The following is a 19,101-nucleotide window of genomic DNA, read 5'->3' as shown; positions in this document are numbered from 1 at the left end:
CCACAAAATTGGATTGATCTCTTTTCTCCTTTTGGAGCCTGGTATAGCATTCATTTTTGTAATGTCCAAGGCGTCCACATCTGTAGCATTCTACCTTAGACTTGTCAAAGTGTCTCTTGTCTTTGTTGTCATAATCGTTTCTGACTAGATCAGCTGACCTGCCAACATCTCCACTTCTTTCTCGACTGCCTCTCCCACGACCTCTACCTCTTCTTTGTCCTCTACCTCTAGAGCTTGAAGTTTCACTTGGTGTGGATATCTTTAAGGCTGTCATCACCTCTATTGCACTTGTACGATTGTCTTCTAATAAATGGGACTACTACCCCGTGACTGCCTTCTAATAACAATTGGTTATGAACTTCATTCGATGGACCTCCCTGTACATTGTGTTAGCATTTTCGAATACTGTCACAGTCGTACATTTTCAACCATACAACATCACGATTTTGACACACTCATAAAAATCTTTTTTTTTTGCCTGACTTTATAGCTTCATTAGACTTTAGACAAGGTTCGTCACAAACCGAACATGACTTATATAGAAACTAAACTTTGTTCAATCATACATGTAACAACTCTAACCGACTTGCCTCTACTCTAGTCCCAGCCTAAGGCTCTACTTCACCTTTACCCTACCTCGAAATCCTTCTAATATAATGTCCCATCTGATATAGTTGTTTTGATTATCAACCATGACCAAAATAAGTTAACAAATTTTCATATTATAATTTTCATATTATAATTTATGTCGATAGGTAATTAACATCGTTTATATTTCACTCGTACTAATCATGTCAAGCTTTAAAAAAATTTATATATATATATATATATTCCCACATAAACAACATATCAAAAATATTTATTTATTTCAATATTAAAATAAAACTTTCAAATTTAAGGATACATGGATTTTTTGCCTGACCAGTTGTAGCAAATATCATAATTATCAGTTTTATAGTTGAGCATACAGAAATTTTCCTCACTCATATGCCACGAACATAGAATACTTTCACAAGTATCTCTATCTCTCTTATCTATGTAGACATTGAAGTAATGAAACGAGCTAGGCCATTGGAAGGAACAATAAAACAATGTCGTGCCCCATAAATTTGGACGAAAACTGAAGTCGTAGCTGGCCCAAGGTGTCAGCTTGTGGACTCCCAAGTCATCATTGCCTGATTTGTAGTGAACAGTGAGCTCATTTTTAGATTTTAGAGCATTTGTTATCTTGCCAATATTATTTGGGTTTTGGATGAATGATCCTTGGATGGTAGTCACTTGGTTAGCAAATAACAATGAAATTAAGAGAGAGTGCAAATGTTGAAAATAAACTCATATGGTTGAAACGGGAGAGAAAAAGAGGGGTTTGAACACATTTGTGCTTGATTTGTTTCACTCTATAGTTGAAAAAGAGTGTAATGGAAGATAACAGTTGATCGTAATAACCTAAAAATAAATAAATAAACTAACCCATTTGTTTGTATTTCTAATTCTTTCTTTCTTTCTTTTATTCTTTTTGTAACATATGGTTTTGTGACAAGGAGCTGGTTGAGTATTTTAGAGCAGTAGTTACGTGAGAGTTTGGGGGAGGGAATGGATTAGTTATTATTAATTAATTCTTTTTTTTACTGTTGTTAAATTGTTTATAATAAAAATAGAATCGTGATGCATAATTGTTATTTTTTAAATCGAAAAATATGTGATTGAAACTGATTCTTTGTTATTGCTCTTTAAAATTTAGAATTAAAAAAGTAAAACTATAATATGGAAATTAATTTTATGTTATGGTCGTTCGGGTACTTCACCTAGTCTAATTTTCGTAGTGTTTCATGACCTAGCCCAACGAGTCTTTTATCTGGTCATCACATGTAAGTACCGGGCTGACATGATACTCCAAAAAGGTGAGTAAACTTTCACGAAATAAAACAAACAATATTTAAAACATAACATTACTTAAAACAAAATAGTGTTCATACATGAGTAATTAAGACACAACACAATAGTTAAAACACAAAATAAGGAATGAACAAAAAATATTTCTAAACAAATGGGTTGAAGAAGACGGGTGAGGATTGTCTATGACAGCTTCTCCAGAGTCCGCTCCCACCCTCGACAAGCTCCTTATTACCTGAAAAAAAAATGCAAAATAAGGAAGGAGTACAAGACTCAGCAAGTAGCCTACTTGTAGGCTCTCAATCGTGTCCTTGATATGCTAGGATACCAAACTCTTTCTTTTCTTGTTCTTGTTTCTTTTGTAAGTACTTACGCCCCTTTGTTCTGTTTCTGACTTGGAGTTATGTTAAGAATGAGAAATAGAATTGGGATTGCAATCTTCATTAATATTCACAATGATTAAATAGGATACAAGCTATCAATTAATACCTACAATTAAGGGAAAATATAATAAAATATACTAGTAATCAGGAAAAAAATATTAACTGATTAAGAATATATAAGATATATTCCAACACTCATTATTATAATATATTATCCAAATATTATTTCTTAATACTTCCCCTCAAGTTGGAGAGTGTCTGTCAATCACACCGAACTTGTCTTTCAAAAAATCGAACTGACGTCCTCCCAAAGTTTTAGTGAAAATATCTACAAATTGTATTTTAGTCGAAACATAACATGGTTTGATGATTCCAGCTTGTAATTTTTCTCGAACTATATGACAATCTATTTCTATGTGTTTCGTACGTTCATGAAAAATTGGATTGCCTGCTATGTGTAATGCTGCTTGATTATCACAATACAATAATGCTGGTTCGGAGAGTGGAACTTTTAAGTCTTGAAGAATGTATCTTAACCAATTTAACTCTAAACAAGTATTTGCAATCGCTCGATACTTGACTACTGCTGATGATTTGGACACATTGGTTTGTTTTTTAGACTTCCAAGGAATAATTGAATTTCCAAGGAAAATGCAGAACCAAGAAATTGATTGTCTGGAAGTTCGACAACCGCCCCAGTCTGAATCGCAATATGCTTGTAATCTTAAGTTGTTTTTAGATGGTAGTACAAGTTCTTGACCAGGAGTACCTTTGATGTATCTCAGAACTCGAAGAGCTGCTTCCCAATGTGGTTTTCTTGGTTCATGCATAAATTGACTAAGCATACAAACTGAATACACTATGTCAGGCCTAGCAACGGATAAATATATTAATCTTCCAATCAACCATCTGTATTTACTTGGATCATTCAACTTCTCCCCTTTTGTTAAAGAAAGATTCAAATTTTGCTCCATAGGAAATCTTTCTGGACGTGCTCCTGTAAGACCTGTGTCTTAAAAAATGTCTAGAGCATACTTCCTTTGGGAGATAAAAATTCTTTTCTAGACCTAGAAAATTCAATGCCTAGAAAATATTTCAAATTCCCTAAATCTTTGATAAGGAACTTCTTGAGTAAACTAGTCTTGAGATGTTGAATTTCTTTGAGACCGAGTATGATTACGTTCCAAGGCTGCAATTTCATCATTCATAGCTTGCTACCATAATGGGTCGCCAACTGCCTCATCATAGGTTTTAGGTTCTGTTTGGGCTGTAATAAGAGCTAGAACAGCACGTTGAGTAGGAGAAAAACGATAGAATGAAAAGTAATCATGAAGGGGATACCTGGTGCCAGTGTTGGGACATGAGCTAGAGGTTAAATGATTGGCTCCAGAAGACATCTCATTATCATTATAACAAGCTGGAGGCTGTTTTGTACGAGTAAAACGTCGGAGTGGAACTGATGTATCAGGTGGGATAAGATTAGAATTAGTGGGTGAATCTGGAGAAGGAATAGAAGGCGAAGGAGACGACGAAGTAGTAGGTGAAGGAATAGAAAGGACTAGAATGGATGTTTGAGTATGATGAATCATGAAGTGGTAAAATGGGAGTTGAAGAAGCTAATGTCAAAGTTTGTGAAGTTGATGAAAAAGGAAAATCATCGTCACAAAATTTAACATCACGACTGATTAAAAATTTTTTAGATTGCATGTCATACAACTTGTAACCTTTGTGACCACAAGGATATCCTACAAAAAACACAAGGAATTGCTCGAGGTTCAAATTTTTGCTTGGGGTGTGTACTACAGTTGCATAACACTTACAACCAAAAACTTTTAAGATGGTGAAATGTAGGTGGTTCTTTGTAGAGTGCTTCAAAGGGTGTCTTGTTAGATAACAATGGTGATGGTGTTCTATTTATAAGATAAACAGCAGTTAAAATGGTGTTCTATGTAGAGTGCAAAAAGCACTCTACCTATCTTTAACTCGGCCTGATATTTCTTCTGCAGTTGGGGATATGAGTCGATACATGCAAAGTCCAAAGAAGCCTCATTTGGATGTAGCTTGACGGATCTTGAGATATGTCAAAGGTACAATCGACCATGGTCTTTTTGTACAAAAGAAACAAAGACTGCAAGCTAGTTGGATAATGGGATGCTGACTATGCATGAGACCACGATACTTGGAGGTCAACCACTAGGTATGTATTCAAGTTTGGTTCGAGAACAATTTCTTTGTGTAGCAAGAGACAACCAACAGTATCATTGTCAACTACAGAAGCAAAGTATACAGCAGCGACTGGAGCAGTTCAGGAAAGTACATGGCTGAAACTCTTGATAGAAGATTTGCACCAAAAAATTGAGTATCCAATATCACTTCATTGCGACAACCAATCTGCATTCGCCTAGCAGAAAATTGCTAGATCAAAGCATGTGGAGGTGCAGTACCATTTCATTAGAGAGAAGGTCCTAAAGGAAGAAATCGAGATGTAGCAGATCAAGACAGATGACCAAGTGGCAGACTTGTTTACAAAAGAGCCGAATGCGGGCAAACATGAGAGTTTTCTCTGTCAGCTTAACATGGTACTGCGATTGAGGACTAGTGCTGAGGGGGAGTGTTAAAATATCATCACTGGCCCAATAGAGTCTAGCCCAATAATTGTACGAGCCCATTGTATATTTATTTTAGTAGAGATTTTAGGAAAGATACTAGATATTTTAGGAAAAAGATTTACATTTGTTAGGTCAAGATTGCGTAGGGTATAGTACAAATACCCCTCGACCCTACCTAGATTTTCATCCCAAGAAATCCCAAGCATTATAAAGTATTAGTATTCTACAAAGTGTCTTGTATTCTCTTCTCGATTGGTCTTAATAAAGAGTGCGAGTGTTTCCCACAGAGAGTTGTGTTCAACATGCGGTACGCTTCCAATTCATCCCAGAGTGCTTTGACCTTGGTGAAATATGCTGAGAGTGCCATGGTTCCCTGTGACATCATTGCCATCGACTTTTGTATCTGAAAAATTGCTAGAGCATTTTATTGTGAGAATAGATGGTGAAGATCAACCCACACTTGATGAGCTGTCTTGGCGTGAATAATTCCATCAGCGATATCTACTTCAAATGAATGAGTTAACCAAGATATTATCATATTGTTGCACTGATTCTAGAGTTCAAATTTGGTTGAATTTGCATCTTGAGACGGTTCTTCAATAGTGCCATCAATGAAGCCAATTTTCTTTTTGGCAATAGGAGCATGCATAACTGATTTACACTTGGATTGGTAATTTGTTCCATTTAATTTGATTGGAACAAGTGAATATCCTGGCTGATCAGAGTGATGATTATAATAAGGATGTGTTATTTCAACATTCGAAATTTTGAAGCTGGATTTGAACTGATTCCGCCATAAAGAAAATAATGATATTTAAGAACACCAAGATCGGTGCTTTGATACAATGTTAAGAATGAGAAACTGAATTGGGATCGAAAGTGCAATCATCATTAATATTCACAAAGTTTAAATAGGATACAAGCTATCGACTAATACCTAAAAATAAGAAAAAAAAATATAAACCAACTAAATCTTGAGACTAAAATAAAATATACTACTAATCAAATCATGAAGAAAATAATATTAACTGATTACGAATATCTAAGACATATTCCATAACAAATTATTATAATATATTCTCCCAATATTATATCTTAATAAGTTCTTATCATGATATTTCCTGACGATTTTGGTCCTTGGATTCTAAAACCTTGGTTATCTTTTAAGGGCTTTAGTACTATGGTTCTTGATCCATATTCTAGTCCATGATCTTTCTCTTGTCCTTGGTACTTTCTAAGTTCTTGTTCGATTATTGGTTCTTTCTCCAACACACTGCCCCGAAGATTTATGGTATCAAACATGAACCTAACATCCCGTGTCCAAGGCTTCATGCGTTCCAAGCGACATAGTCTTAACCCCACACCTCGGAATCCATCTTTAGACAAGACTTGTACAAGGATTGAGGGGTTAGTGAGGCCGACGCTCTGTCAAGACCCAAGAAAATTTCACGAGGTAAGGTTTCTAAACGACATTTCTCATATCTGAGTTTTCTCTACATGAATCAATCCTAAAATGCTAAAATATTCAACTAGGAACAACTCACGCACAGTCTATGAAGAAGTTTGGCCGAGACCACAACCCGAAGGCAGGGATCCGAGAATAGTTTGAGAACGGTGAGCGAACTTCCGACGTTCTTAACTCGTCCGGTAGTCAAGCAAAAATTACAAAAAAAATACTAGGCCGTAGCCTGTAACACGATCTAGAATTTTGCCAAAGAAATCATATCGGTCTGGTCTACAGATCGAAAGATATGAAAATTGCAAAGGGGATTGTATTACAGATTTCGGAAGACAGAGAAGAAAGAAGAAAAAAAAAAAAAAAAAAAGGACGGCCGGCGAGTTTCAGAGAGCAGCGACAGGCGCCGGACACGCATCGACCGTCGGCTGGAGCAACGCAGCTTCAGCGAGGCAACGACACGTGTCACCTGTAAAGCCTGGCCAAACCGCAAACGCGAGCTGAGCCAAGCTGAACCGACCGGCCAACCCACGACTACGTAGAGGCTGGCGCACGTGCGGCTTGCGACTAGCGCTTTTCCACGCACGTGACCTCGCACTCCCAACGCACTATTGACGTGTGTGCACGCGTGGACCGACCGTTTTGGCCCGGTTGCTCTCTGTTAGCCCGATTTTTGTCCCGGTTCCAGTTCTAATACTGTTTTTACGTGAATAGGGACCTAATTTAAAGAAATTAGTATTTTTGGACACCTCACGGGCAAAGAAACGCTAGCAAAAAAGGGAACGCATCAACCAGGTAAGTCACCACCCGGTATTTAGGAAGAAATACTTGTAGGATTCGCTTTGATTGCATGCATGTTAGTAGTTTTGCTTCAGATTAGCTCTCCATGTAAATTATTGGTCAGATTAAGTGTTATGATTGTATTGGGTGAATTACGTGAGTGTTGCTGTATTCTTTAAGCTTCCGCTGTATGTATGCATGCATTTAATTTATGTTTGAATTGTGTATTCCGTGTTCCGGGTGCTTGATGGACGAATTCGCCCCATTGAGTGCGAATTTCGTGCTCTGGGTGCTTGATGGAGGTCATCGCCCCGTTGAGCCGGTATGCCTAGTTTGCATGAACTATATAGCATGGTGTTAGAAGACGATTGCATGCACACTTTGTTAATTGCTAGGGCCCATTTCTATGATAAGCTTAGGGAATTACTGTTAGGAGCGATATGTTTCTCTAGCCAAACTTAATTTTCCCCTAGAAACTTAGCGATTTACCACGGCAAGAAGGTACCTCGGAGTGTTCATAGATTGCTAGCATGAGAACGGTATCTATAGCTTCGTGGGAGGACCAAGGGTCCCTGATCAGTCCTTACTCCTCTTAGCCATTTCGCATGGGAAATGTGTCCCCACATCGTACAACCCATTAGCTACATGGGAACGGGTTGGGTAGCACCTCATAGAGAGATACCGACCATATTAGCTTGGCGTAAGGAACCTCTAGGCGTTTAATGAAAGGACGATGAACCAGTGAAACCCAAGGGGCAAGCCCAAGGGACTAAGATTACCAGATGTCCTTGAACCAAATGAGGAAACTGTGGGAATCTGTTAAATTAAGATGTGAAGAGATCCTACAAGTAGGTGGCTTACTGATTATAATTTTTATACTCATCATTGCTATGTTTTTTTTTTTTTTTTTTCAAGAGCGCGAGGCGTCGGTCAAGGTCGGGCGTGATGGAGACGGGGATTGTCACAAAGGAACGGGTTGTCCCGGGGCGTCAGTCCAGTCTTTATTTTGTATTTGCATTCTTTCGAAATTTATTTTCAAACTGTCATGTGTTCAGATTGTTTGTCGTTGGAAAACTTTTTTGGAATTTAAAATTTTTCTCTATTTCATATTTAAAGCATTTTGTGCATTTGTGTCTTGTCGTTAGCCACGATCCGTAGTAAAATACTTAGTCGTGACAAATTTGGTATCAAAGCAGCCAGGTTATAGGTCCTGTAGACATTTAGGATAGAGAGTCGTGTCCTCTGTGACTTCGCTCGTCAAACACATGCCGCTCATGACCAGACGTTCTCACGCGACGGAAACATAGAGACAAAGGTTAATCTAGTATTTATAGAGTATACCCTGACCGACTATGGCATTATAATCGTACATTACCTAGGAGATGTGTTAAGAATGAGTTGTAACCATAGTTCCTTTTTCTATTGTGGTTGATAATGGCACCAAAGAGACGAGAACCATATGTTGGGCTCGGACCCAGAAGGGGAAGACAAGAGGAAGTTGAGGACACCTCAGTTCCAACACCTGAAGAGGAACAACCTGAATTTCAGGAGGAGGTTGGGGATATGCCCCAAACGAGCGAGGGGACAGTACCATAGCCATCAAGAACAAAAAGACGTTGAAGGAAGGCCAAGGCCCGAAGGCTGCTTGATATGCCCCCTACTGCTCCCTTCTCCGAGGAGGTCCCATCGGGTCCAACCCCGTGTACAGCAGTCCCGCTAAACCAGCCATTAGCCATGCCCACAGCTGAGATGTTTCAGACGTTCATGATGACATCGATAGAAAACCAGGCTCTGACGAACCAGATGATACAAACCATGATGTCTAATCAGTCAACAGGGCAAGGGGGCAAGGATTCATGGACTATGACTGTGGAGTCTCGCTACTTAAGAGATTTCCATAGGCATAAACCACCTTCCTTTGACGGAGGCAAGGTGGATCCCATTGCCGCCGAGAACTGGCTAGAGGCCATAGAAACGGCCTTCCATTTTATGAACTACCTGCCAAAGTATGAAGTCCATTGTGGGACGTATATGCTGAAAGGAGAGGCGCACTTCTAGTGGAAGGGTGCTCAGAAGACCATTATACCACAAGGAGAGTTTATTACATGGTGTCAGTTTAAAGATGCATACCTCCAAAATTACTACCCAATCACTGCCAGAGTGAAAATGCAGGTAGCATTCCTCGCACTGAAACAGGGAGACAGATCAGTGGAGGAATATGACTTGGAGTTCAATAGATTGGCGAGGTTTTCTCCAGCCTATGTTAGTTCTGGGAGTTGAAGGGCGAACAATTTATCGCTAGCCTGAGGGAAGAACTAAGGGGGAATGTGGCATTCAAGTCATCCTTCGTCTATACGAAAGCCCTTCAAGTGGCGACCCTGCTCGACTCGCCCCGCACCGACAAGCTATAGATGGGAATAGCTCAACCATCCCACACTGCAGCCCAAGGAAGGGTGACAGACCCTAGCCACCCCAGAATTGGTAGACCGCCTCGTGGCCGCACTATTAAACGAAGAATGGCCCCAGTACGGAACAGCACCCTTTGTCCTAACTGTCGGCATCCTCACACGGGAGAATGCAGAGCAGGAACAGGCACTTTGCAGTAGATTGCCCTCAGAGGAATGATCAGCGTGTCAACTAGCTTGTAGTACAGCATCAGAGGGGCCAAGCTGCTCAACATCAGCAGGGGCGAGCTGTTAGCCCTTGTAACAACAGCCAGGCAAGCTGACCAGCCTGACGCAGTTGTCACAGGTACGCTACCCGTATTTGGCCATCTTGATTTAGTATTGTTTGATTCGGGTTCGACACATTCATTCATATTTGAAGAGTTTGTAGAGCTAGCACACTTAGAGAAAGAACTTTTAGAGATTACCCTGTCAGTGTCTACCCTTGCTCACAAGCTATTGCTAGCTACCCATAGGGTTAAGGAAGGTGGTATAACAATATCAGGGCGTGTCGTCAAAGCTACACTGATAGTGTTACGCATGCAAGACTTCGATGTCATCTTGGGTATGGATTGGCAAGACGAGAATCGCGTTTTGATAGATTGCGAGACTCGAATAGTGACTCTCAGGTTCCCGTCAGGGGACAACTTTACCTACAAGGGAGCCACCTCCAAGGGTGCCCCAAGCGTCATAACATTGCTAAGGGCTAAGAAGCTGTTTCGTAGTGGCGCGAGTGCATTTCTATCCAACGTGACCTTAGACAATATTAACAAACAAATAACCTCATCGGTACACATCATCAAGGAGTTCGTAGATGTCTTTTCGGAGGATCTACCAGGTTTGCCCCCAGCTAGGGAAGTCGATTTTGAGATTGATTTAGAATCAGGAACTGTGCCGATCTCCAAGGCACCTTACAGGATGACACCTGCAGAACTTAGGGAATTGAAGGAACAGTTACAAGAGCTGTTGGATAAAGGGTTTCATCCGACCCAGTGTATCACCCAAGGGAGTCCCTGTTCTATTTGTCAAGAAGGACGGGTCCATGCAGTTGTGTATTGATTACCGAGAATTAAACAAGGTCACTATAAAGAATAAGTACCCTCTCCCGAGAATTGACGACCTGTTTGATCAGCTATAGGGAGCAACAGTCTTCTCCAAAATTGACCTAAGGTCGGGGTATCATCAGTTGAGGGTCAGAGAAGGGGATATACCCAAGACAGCCTTCAGAAGTCGTTATGGACATTATGAGTTTCTCGTTATGTCCTTTGGCCTTACCAATGCACCAGCAGTTTTCATGAAACTAATGAACAGGGTATTTAAGGAATTCTTAGACACCTTTGTCATAGTGTTCATCGACGACATTCTAGTATACTCTAAGTCAGAGGCAGATCATGAAATACACCTAAGAAAAGTCTTGACAATACCTGAAAGCCAAGTAGTTGTATGCCAAGTTCTCTAAGTGCGAGTTTTGGTTGTCTGAAGTTGCATTTCTGAGTCACGTGGTGTCAAGCAAGGGGATTACAGTGGACCCAGCTAAGATAAAAGTAGTGATGAGGTGGCCATAGCCGACCACAGTCACAGAGGTGAGGAGTTTTATAGGACTAGCTAGATATTACAGAAGATTTGTCCAAGATTTATCCAAAATTTCCTCAGCGCTAACTCACCGAACCAAGAAGGACAAGCCCTTTGCTTGGACTCCAGCCTGCGAACAGAGTTTCCAGGAACTCAAGAAGAGGTTGGTAACTGCACCAGTTCTTACAGTTCCAGATGGGTCAAGTAATCTCGTGGTGTACAGTGATGCATCAGGGAAAGGCTTGGGGTGTGTGCTCATGCAGAAGGGTAAGGTGATAGCGTATGCTTCTCGACAACTGAAGGAATATGAACGAAACTACCCAACACATGACCTCGAGTTAGCGCGGTAGTGTTTGCTCTAAAAACGTGGCGACATTACCTGTATGGGGAAAAAGTACAAGTCTTCACCGATCATAAGAGCCTCAAGTACTTATTCACGCAGAAGGAGCTCAATATGAGACAAAGACGATGGTTGGAACTGGTAAAAGATTATGATATAGAGATCCTGTACCATCCAGGCGAAGCCAATGTGGTAGCTGATGCATTGAGCAGGAAGGCCGTGCATACTTCTGCAATGATCACCACACAGGAAAGACTACAAAATGAGATGAAGAGGGCTGGGGTAGACATGGTGGTTAAAGGTGGTAATGTTCAGATGGCACAGTTAACCATACAGCCCACCCTACGAAAGAAAATTATCGACGCTCAGAGGTCTGATGAACACCTTAGTAAAGTGTGGAGTCAGACTAAGACAGAGAGGCCAGCAGGGTATTCTATCGCCACAGATGAGGGTCTGCTATGGCAAAACCGCCTGTGCGTTCCCCGAGACGAGGAAATCTTAAAAGATATTATGACCGAAGCCCATGATACATCTTATGTGTTCCACCCTAGAAGTACGAAGATGTATTAGGATCTGAAAAGAAATTATTGGTGGTCCAGAATGAAGAGAGATATAGCGGATTTCGTAAGTCATTGCTTGACCTGCCAGTAGGTGAAGGCCCCAAGGTAGCGCCCAGCAGGATTGCTACAACCCCTGAATGTTCCTCAATGGAAATGGGAAGCAGTCTGTATGGATTTCGTTTCGGGTTTGCCAAAGACAAAGTAGGGTTTCAACGTCATCTGGGTAATTGTAGACAGACTAAGACGACCCACTTCATTCTAGGAAAGTCCACATATCGAGTGGATCGGTGGGCTTAGTTATATATCAAGGAGATAGTACGCCTGCACGGGATACCAGTGTCCATAGTATCAGATCGGGACACCAGGTTCACCTCTTAGTTCTGAAAAAGTCTCCAAAAAGCACTAGGAACTCAGTTGAGGTTCAGTACAGCGTTCCATCCTCAAACGAATGAACAGACTAAAAGGCTGAACCAGGTTTTAGAGGACATGTTGCGAGCCTGCTCCTTAGATTTCTCTGGGTGCTGGTGCTAGGATCGATACCAGTTGTTAGCTCTAATACAAGTTGTTAGGATCACACAACAACGCACACGCTCGATCTAGATGAACACAAAGAATGGGATAGAGAAAATTGCAAGGAGAACTCTGGCTAAAAGGATTTTTCTTTTTTTTATTGATGACTTCAGGTATGTACAACAACAGAGAGTACAGAGAATAGAAAGTACATTTTCAAAGCTCTACCGGACTGGATATATATATGGTTTAGTTTACTATATATATCTTTACTAGATTTAGTCATCTACTATATATAGCTATTTACCATATATAGCTTTACCGGATATAGCTTTACTATATATAGCTTTACCAAATATAGCTTTACCAAATATAGCTTTACCGGATATAACTATTGACCAAGCTATAAATAAAGAGCAGGCTCCATAACCTAACAGCTGGGACGAACATTTACCTTCAATGGAGTTTGCCTACAACAATAATTATCAAGCGACCATTCAGATGGCCCCATTTGAGGCACTGTATGGGCGTAGGTGTCGAACACCAAATTTTTGGGAAGAGGTAGGCACGCAGCAACGACTAGGACCAGAGTTGGTCCAAGTCACCAACGCAGTGGTGCAGAAAATCAAGCAGAGGATACTCACCGCACAGAGCCGACAGAAAAGCTATGCAGATGTGCGTAGAAGAGACCTCGAATTTGAGGTGGGTGACCATGTGTTCCTGAAGGTAGCCCCTATAAGGGGGGTGTTGAGGTTCGAAAAGAAAGGGAAATTGAGCCCAAGGTTCATAGGCCCTTCGAGATTCTAGAAAGAGTTGGGGCTGTGGCTTACAGAATTGCCCTACCATCGAACCTTGCCGCCATGCACAATGTGTTCCACGTATCCATGCTGCAAAAGTATACTCCAGACCCTACTCACGTAATCGAGCAGGAGATGCTTCCTCTTCGAGAAGATCTATCTTACGAGGAGAAGCCTAGCAGAATTTTGGCTCGAGACACTAGGCAGTTGCGTAACAAAGATATTCCCTTGGTAAACGTCTCATGGGGTAATAGCCGTGAGGAAAAGGCCACCTGGGAATGAGAAGAGGACGTGAGGAAAGCTTATCCGGAACTCTTCCAAGAGATAGCTACTTTCGGGGATGAAAGTTCCTAAGTAGGGGAGAATTTGTAACGCCAGGAAATAATAATAATAATAATAATAAATATAAAAAAAAAGATCAGAGGGCGGCGACAGGCGCCGGACTCGCGTCGACCGTCGGCTGGAGCAACGCAACTCCAACGAGGTGACGACACGTGTTGCCTGCAAAGCCGGGCCGAACTACAAATGCCAGCCGAACGGACTGGCCAACCTGCGACTGCGCAGAAGCTGGCGCGCATGTGGCCTACGACTAGCGCATTTCCGCGCGCGTTGACCGGTCGTTTTGGCCCGGTTGCTCTCTGTTTGCCCGATTTTTGTCCCGGTTCCAGTTCTAATACTGTTTTTACATGAATAAGGACCTAATTTAAAGAAATCAGTATTTTTGGACACCTCACGGACATTGAAATGCTAGCAAAAAAGGGCACGCATCAACCAGGTAAGTCACCACCCAGTATTTAGGAAGAAATACTTGTAGGATTCGCTTGGATTGCATGCATGCTAGTAGTTTTGCTTCAGATTAGCTCTCCATGTAAATTATTGGTCAGATTAACTGTTATGATTGTATTGGGTGAATTACATGAGTGTTGTTGTATGCTTTAATTTTCCGTTGTATGTATGCATGCATTTAATTTATGTTGGAATTGTGTATTCCATGTTCCGGGTGCTTGATGGACGAATTCGCCCCATTGAGCGTGAACTTCGTGCTCTGGGTGCTTTATGGAGGTCATCGCCCCGTTGAGTCGGTATGCCTAGTTTGCATGAACTATATAGTATGGTGTTAGAAGACGATTGCATGCACACTTTGTTAATTGCTAGGGCTCATTTTGATTGCTTGTGGATGTATATAATAAAATGATGTAAAATTCACAAGAATAAGTGCAAGTATACACTATCACAAGTAGCAAGTAATAAGTAAATTATCGATTCCACAGGGAACCTATCTTTTTGGTTAATTTTATTGCTGGAAATTAAGTGAGTTTTTGGGTAACATTCAAATGGGTGTTGGTGATTTTAACTACTTAAACAAAATTAAAACAGAGTGTCACTGCTGTCGAAAAACAGAAAATGATGAGAAAATCAACTACAATGAGGAAGGTTCGGCTAAAAGAGATTAAATAGACAAGTGGTTGAGTTTTGTGGTAGATTTTAGTTCCTTTTAATAGATTCTCAAGCCCACTTCCGAGGGTCATGAATGGTGATTATTTTCATAATCGTTGTAATTTCTATTAACAAGGCTCTAGAAGAAGAATTATTCCTAACCCTTATATTACCCTTCAAGTTTCCTTGCTATGGAACTAGAGTATTAAAGAGGATTTCATTGCTCCCTCTCTTCTTCCGAATAAGAGAACAACTATGTATGTAAAGTAGCTAATTAAACATACATTTAAATCATTAACAACAACTCTTTAATAAACTAAAATCATACCGTCAACATACTTAAACTATATAAAACTCTCTCGCCTCCTCTATTAAGTTTAGCTCTCCATACAAACTGAATTAAACAGAGGAATCCGCATCTTCATCATGAAAAATTGATGGAATAAGGAAAGAGAATAAGGAAATAAAGAGTTATCCTGGTTTGTTGCCATTCGTCAATGGAAGTTCCCTTCTCTTGAGCTCTCACGTCCACCTCTTTGCCCTAATCAATCCTTGTTGGTCTCCTTTTCCTTTGCTATCAACAGCTGCTAGATTACGGTTTTCTTCTTCTTCTCTGGTTTCACAGCAGTTTACTGTAGCAGAGGCTGTTGCTGTGTAATTCGATTTTCTCCCCAAAATGTGGCTCCCCTCCTCTTGGTCTTCCTTTTCCTTTTATATTGAGCATGAGTTCCCCTCTAGGGCTGAAAAGGAATAAGTAGTCCACATAGGATGTTCCTCATTGGGTAGTCAATGACCCACTTGGACTGCTGACGTGGATTTAAAATTTCCATGTCATCCACCATTTGTTTCCAAATTTGCTCCCACATGGTTTAACATAAATATCTGAAATTTTACCACATAACTCAATTAAATATACAATGAAGATCGATTTATGTCAAATCATATTTTTTTTCATGTTGGACCGCAATAAATGATTTCATGCTCACTAAGTAGAATAAATGGGGTAACAAATGAGTAAATGGTGAATAAGAGTGCAATATTAACTACAAAAAGACTTGATATGACTCTACCTTTAGAGAGTTATCACACCCCACACTTAAGAGATTGCTCATCCTTGAGCAATCATTCTCTCCACCCTTTTTTTTTTTTTTTTTTTCTTTTTCTTTTTTTTTTTTTTTTTTCATTAACAATATGTTTGTAGAGTATTCATCAAAGGCATGATTTAGATCACATTTTTTATATTCCTTCCTTAAATTAGTTTTTTTTCCCCCACATTTCACCCTACACTTATCACCAAATCTTACAAGAAAAATAACACATTCCTCATTTCCACCGTATTCCCCAAAACACTTTTAAAATGATTCCCATTCCTTTACCTTTGCTTTTGTGACTTGGCTTCATAATTTATTTGTTTAACTTTCTACAATTTTCTTTTCCTCCCAAGAATCCTTCAAGTCATCCCCCTATCCTCTGGTGCCTCCACTTGTGGTGCAAATCACCTAAGTCTTCAAGGGATGACTATATAGGCTAACACTCATTCTCCCTTAGCTCGACTCTTATGCTAGCATCCTGTAGTTTTCAATGTGGTCACATTTGTGATGCAACTCACCTGAACAATAAGGATAACTTTCTCTCTATTCTTTTTTTACATCCCAATTACCTTCGATTCAGGCACCTCCATTGATGATGCAGATTGCCTGACAACGAGCAATTAAGACTTTTTTATTTATTTTTTATTTATTGAGAGTTCAAGCTTTAGGTTGAAGAGTAGTGGTCTCGGGTATGATTTTTTTTTTTTTTTTTTTTTTTTTTTTTTTTGTATGGGGGTGATGGAAGCTCCATAGGAAATCTCTCTGGACGTGCTCCTGTAAGACCTGTGTCTTGAAAAATATCTAGAGCATACTTCTTTTGGGAGATAAAAATTTCTTTTCTAGACCTAGAAAATTCAATGCCTAGAAAATATATCAAATTCCATAAATCTTTGATAAGGAATTTCTCGAGTAAACTAGTCTAGTTCCAAGTATGATTACATTCTAAGGCTGCAATTTCATAATTCATAGCCTGCTGCCATAATGGGTCACCAACTGCCTCATCATAGGTTTTAGGTTCTGTCTAGGCTGTAATAAGAGCTAGAAAAGCATGTTGATTAGGAGAAAAACGATAGAATGAAAAGTAATCATGAAGGGGATATCTGGTGCCAGTGTTGGGACTTGAGCTAGAGGTTAAATGATTGGCTCCAGAAGACATCTCATTATCATTATAACAAGCTGGAGGCTGTTTTGTACGAGTAAAACTTCGGAGTGGAACTGATGTATCAGGTGGGATAAATGATTGGCTCCAGAAGACATCTCATTATCATTATAACAAGCTGGAGGCTGTTTTGTACAAGTAAAACATCGGAGTGGAACTGATGTATTAGAATTAATGGGTGAATCTAGAGAAGGAATAGAAGGCGGAGGAGACGACGAAGTAGTAGGTGAAGGAATAGAGAAGACTAGAATGGATGTCTGAGTAGGATGAATCATGAAGTGGTAAAATGGGAGTTGAAGGAGCTAATGTCAAAGTTTGTGAAGCTAATGAAAAAGAAAAATCATTGTCACAAAATTTAACATCACGGATAAAAAAAATTTTAGATTGCATGTCATACAACTTGTAACCTTTGTGATCACAAGGATACCCTACAAAAAACACAAGGAATTTCCCGAGGTTCAATTTTTTTATTAGGGTGTGTACTACAGTTGCATAACACTTACAACCAAAAACTTTAAGATGGTGAAATGTAGGTGGTCGTTTGTAGAGTGCTTCAGAGGGTGTCTTGTTAGATAACAATGGTGATGGTGTTCTATTTATAAGATAAACAGCAGTTAAAATGGTGTTCTATGTAGAGTGCTTAAAATGCACTCTACCTAACTTTAACTCGGCTTGATATTTCTTCTGCAGTTGCGATTATGAGTCGGTACATGCAAAGTCCGAAGAAGTCTCATTTGGATGCAGCTCGACGGATCTTGAGATATGTCAAAGGTACAATCGACTATGGTCTTTTGTACAAAAGAAACAAAGACTGCAAGCTGGTTGGATAATGGGATGCTAACTATGCATGAGACCAGGATACTCGGAGGTCAACCACTAGGAATGTGTTCAAGTTTGGTTCGGGAACCATTTCTTGGTGTAGCAAGAGACAACCAACAGTATCATTGTCAAGTACAAAAGCAAAGTATAGAGCAGCGGTTGGAGCAGTTCAAAAAAGTACATGGCTAAAACTCTTGATGGAAGATTTGCACCAAAACATTGAGTATCCAATATCACTTCATTGCGACAACCAATCTGCGATTCGCCTAGCAGAAAATTGCTAGATCAAAGCATGTGGAGGTGCAGTACCATTTCATTAGAGAGAAGGTCCTACAGGAAGAAATCGAGATTTAGCAGATCAAGACAGATGACCAAGTGGCAGACTTGTTTACAAAAGAGCCGAATACAGGCAAACATGAGAGTTTTCTCTGTCAGCTTAACATGGTACAACGATTGAGAACTAGTGCTAAGGGGGAGTGTTAAAATATCATCACTGGCCCAATAGAGTCAAGCCCAATAACTGTACAAGCCCAATAATTGTACAAGCCCATTGTATATTTATTTTAGTAAAGATTTTAGAAAAGATACTAGATATTTTAGGAAAGAGATCTCGATATTTTAGGAAAAAGATTTACATTTGTTGGGTCAAGATTGCGTAGGGTATAGTACAAATACCCCTCGACCCTACCTAGTTTTTCATCTCAAGAAATCCCAAACATTATAAAGTATTAGTATTCTACAAAGTGTCTTGTATTCTCTTCTCGATTGGTCTTAATAAAGAGTGCCAGTGTTTCCCACAAAGAGTTGTGTTCAACATGCGGTATGCTTCCAATTCATCCCAGAGTGCTTTGACCTTGGTGAAATATGCTGAGAGTGTCATGGTTCCCTTTGACATCATTGCCATCGACTTTTGTATCTAAAAAATTGCTGGAGCATTCTTTTGTGAGAATTGATCGTGAAGATGAACCCACACTTGATGAGCTATCTTTGCGTGAATAATTCCACGAGCGATATCTACTTCAAATGAATGATTTAACCAAGATATTATCATATTGTTGCACTGATTCTAGAGTTCAAATTTGGTTGAATTTGCATCTTGAGACGGTTCTTCAATAGTGCCATCAATGAATCCAATTTTCTTTTTGGCAATAAGAGCACGCATAACTGATTTACACTAGGATTGGTAATTTGTTCCATTTAATTTGATTGGAACAAGTGAATATCCTGGCTTATCAGAGTGATGATTATATT

General features: G+C 39.9%; 2 protein-coding genes across 2 annotated transcripts; both read left to right on the top strand.

Annotated features, from left to right (window-relative positions):
* The first annotated feature begins 8,771 nt into the window (after positions 1-8,771).
* LOC147789978 (uncharacterized) lies at positions 8,772-12,047 on the top strand. The gene is made up of 4 exons (XM_087129420.1): positions 8,772-9,127; positions 9,775-10,559; positions 11,219-11,409; positions 11,580-12,047. The coding sequence occupies exons 1-4, from the start codon at positions 8,772-8,774 to the stop codon at positions 12,045-12,047; spliced, it is 1,800 nt and encodes a 599-aa protein (XP_086985546.1).
* Positions 12,048-13,006: 959 nt separating this feature from the next.
* Positions 13,007-13,626, top strand: LOC111807050 (uncharacterized). Its single transcript, XM_087129419.1, has 2 exons — positions 13,007-13,329; positions 13,380-13,626. Exons 1-2 carry the CDS (start codon positions 13,007-13,009, stop codon positions 13,624-13,626), a joined length of 570 nt encoding a protein of 189 aa, XP_086985545.1.
* Positions 13,627-19,101: the final 5,475 nt, after the last annotated feature.

This window comes from Cucurbita pepo, chromosome 12, assembly GCF_057944985.1.
Source record: "Cucurbita pepo subsp. pepo isolate OVF chromosome 12, ASM5794498v1, whole genome shotgun sequence".
NCBI classification, from domain to species: Eukaryota; Viridiplantae; Streptophyta; class Magnoliopsida; order Cucurbitales; family Cucurbitaceae; genus Cucurbita; species Cucurbita pepo.
The sequence above is the reverse complement of the archived record's forward strand: the minus strand, read 5'-3'. Positions and strand labels throughout refer to the sequence as shown.

Bases quoted from the DNA above. Each gene is read 5' to 3' on its own strand.
- LOC111807050 (XM_087129419.1), top strand. From the start codon at position 13,007: ATGGAGTTTGCCTACAACAATAATTATCAAGCGACCATTCAGATGGCC. The intron at 13,330-13,379 runs GTTCATAGGCCC...TGTGGCTTACAG, and splicing joins AAAGGGAAATTGAGCCCAAG to AATTGCCCTACCATCGAACC.
- LOC147789978 (XM_087129420.1), top strand. From the start codon at position 8,772: ATGCCCCCTACTGCTCCCTTCTCCGAGGAGGTCCCATCGGGTCCAACC. The intron at 9,128-9,774 runs GTATGAAGTCCA...CTTGTAGTACAG, and splicing joins TTTATGAACTACCTGCCAAA to CATCAGAGGGGCCAAGCTGC. The intron at 10,560-11,218 runs GTATCACCCAAG...AAATTTCCTCAG, and splicing joins AGGGTTTCATCCGACCCAGT to CGCTAACTCACCGAACCAAG.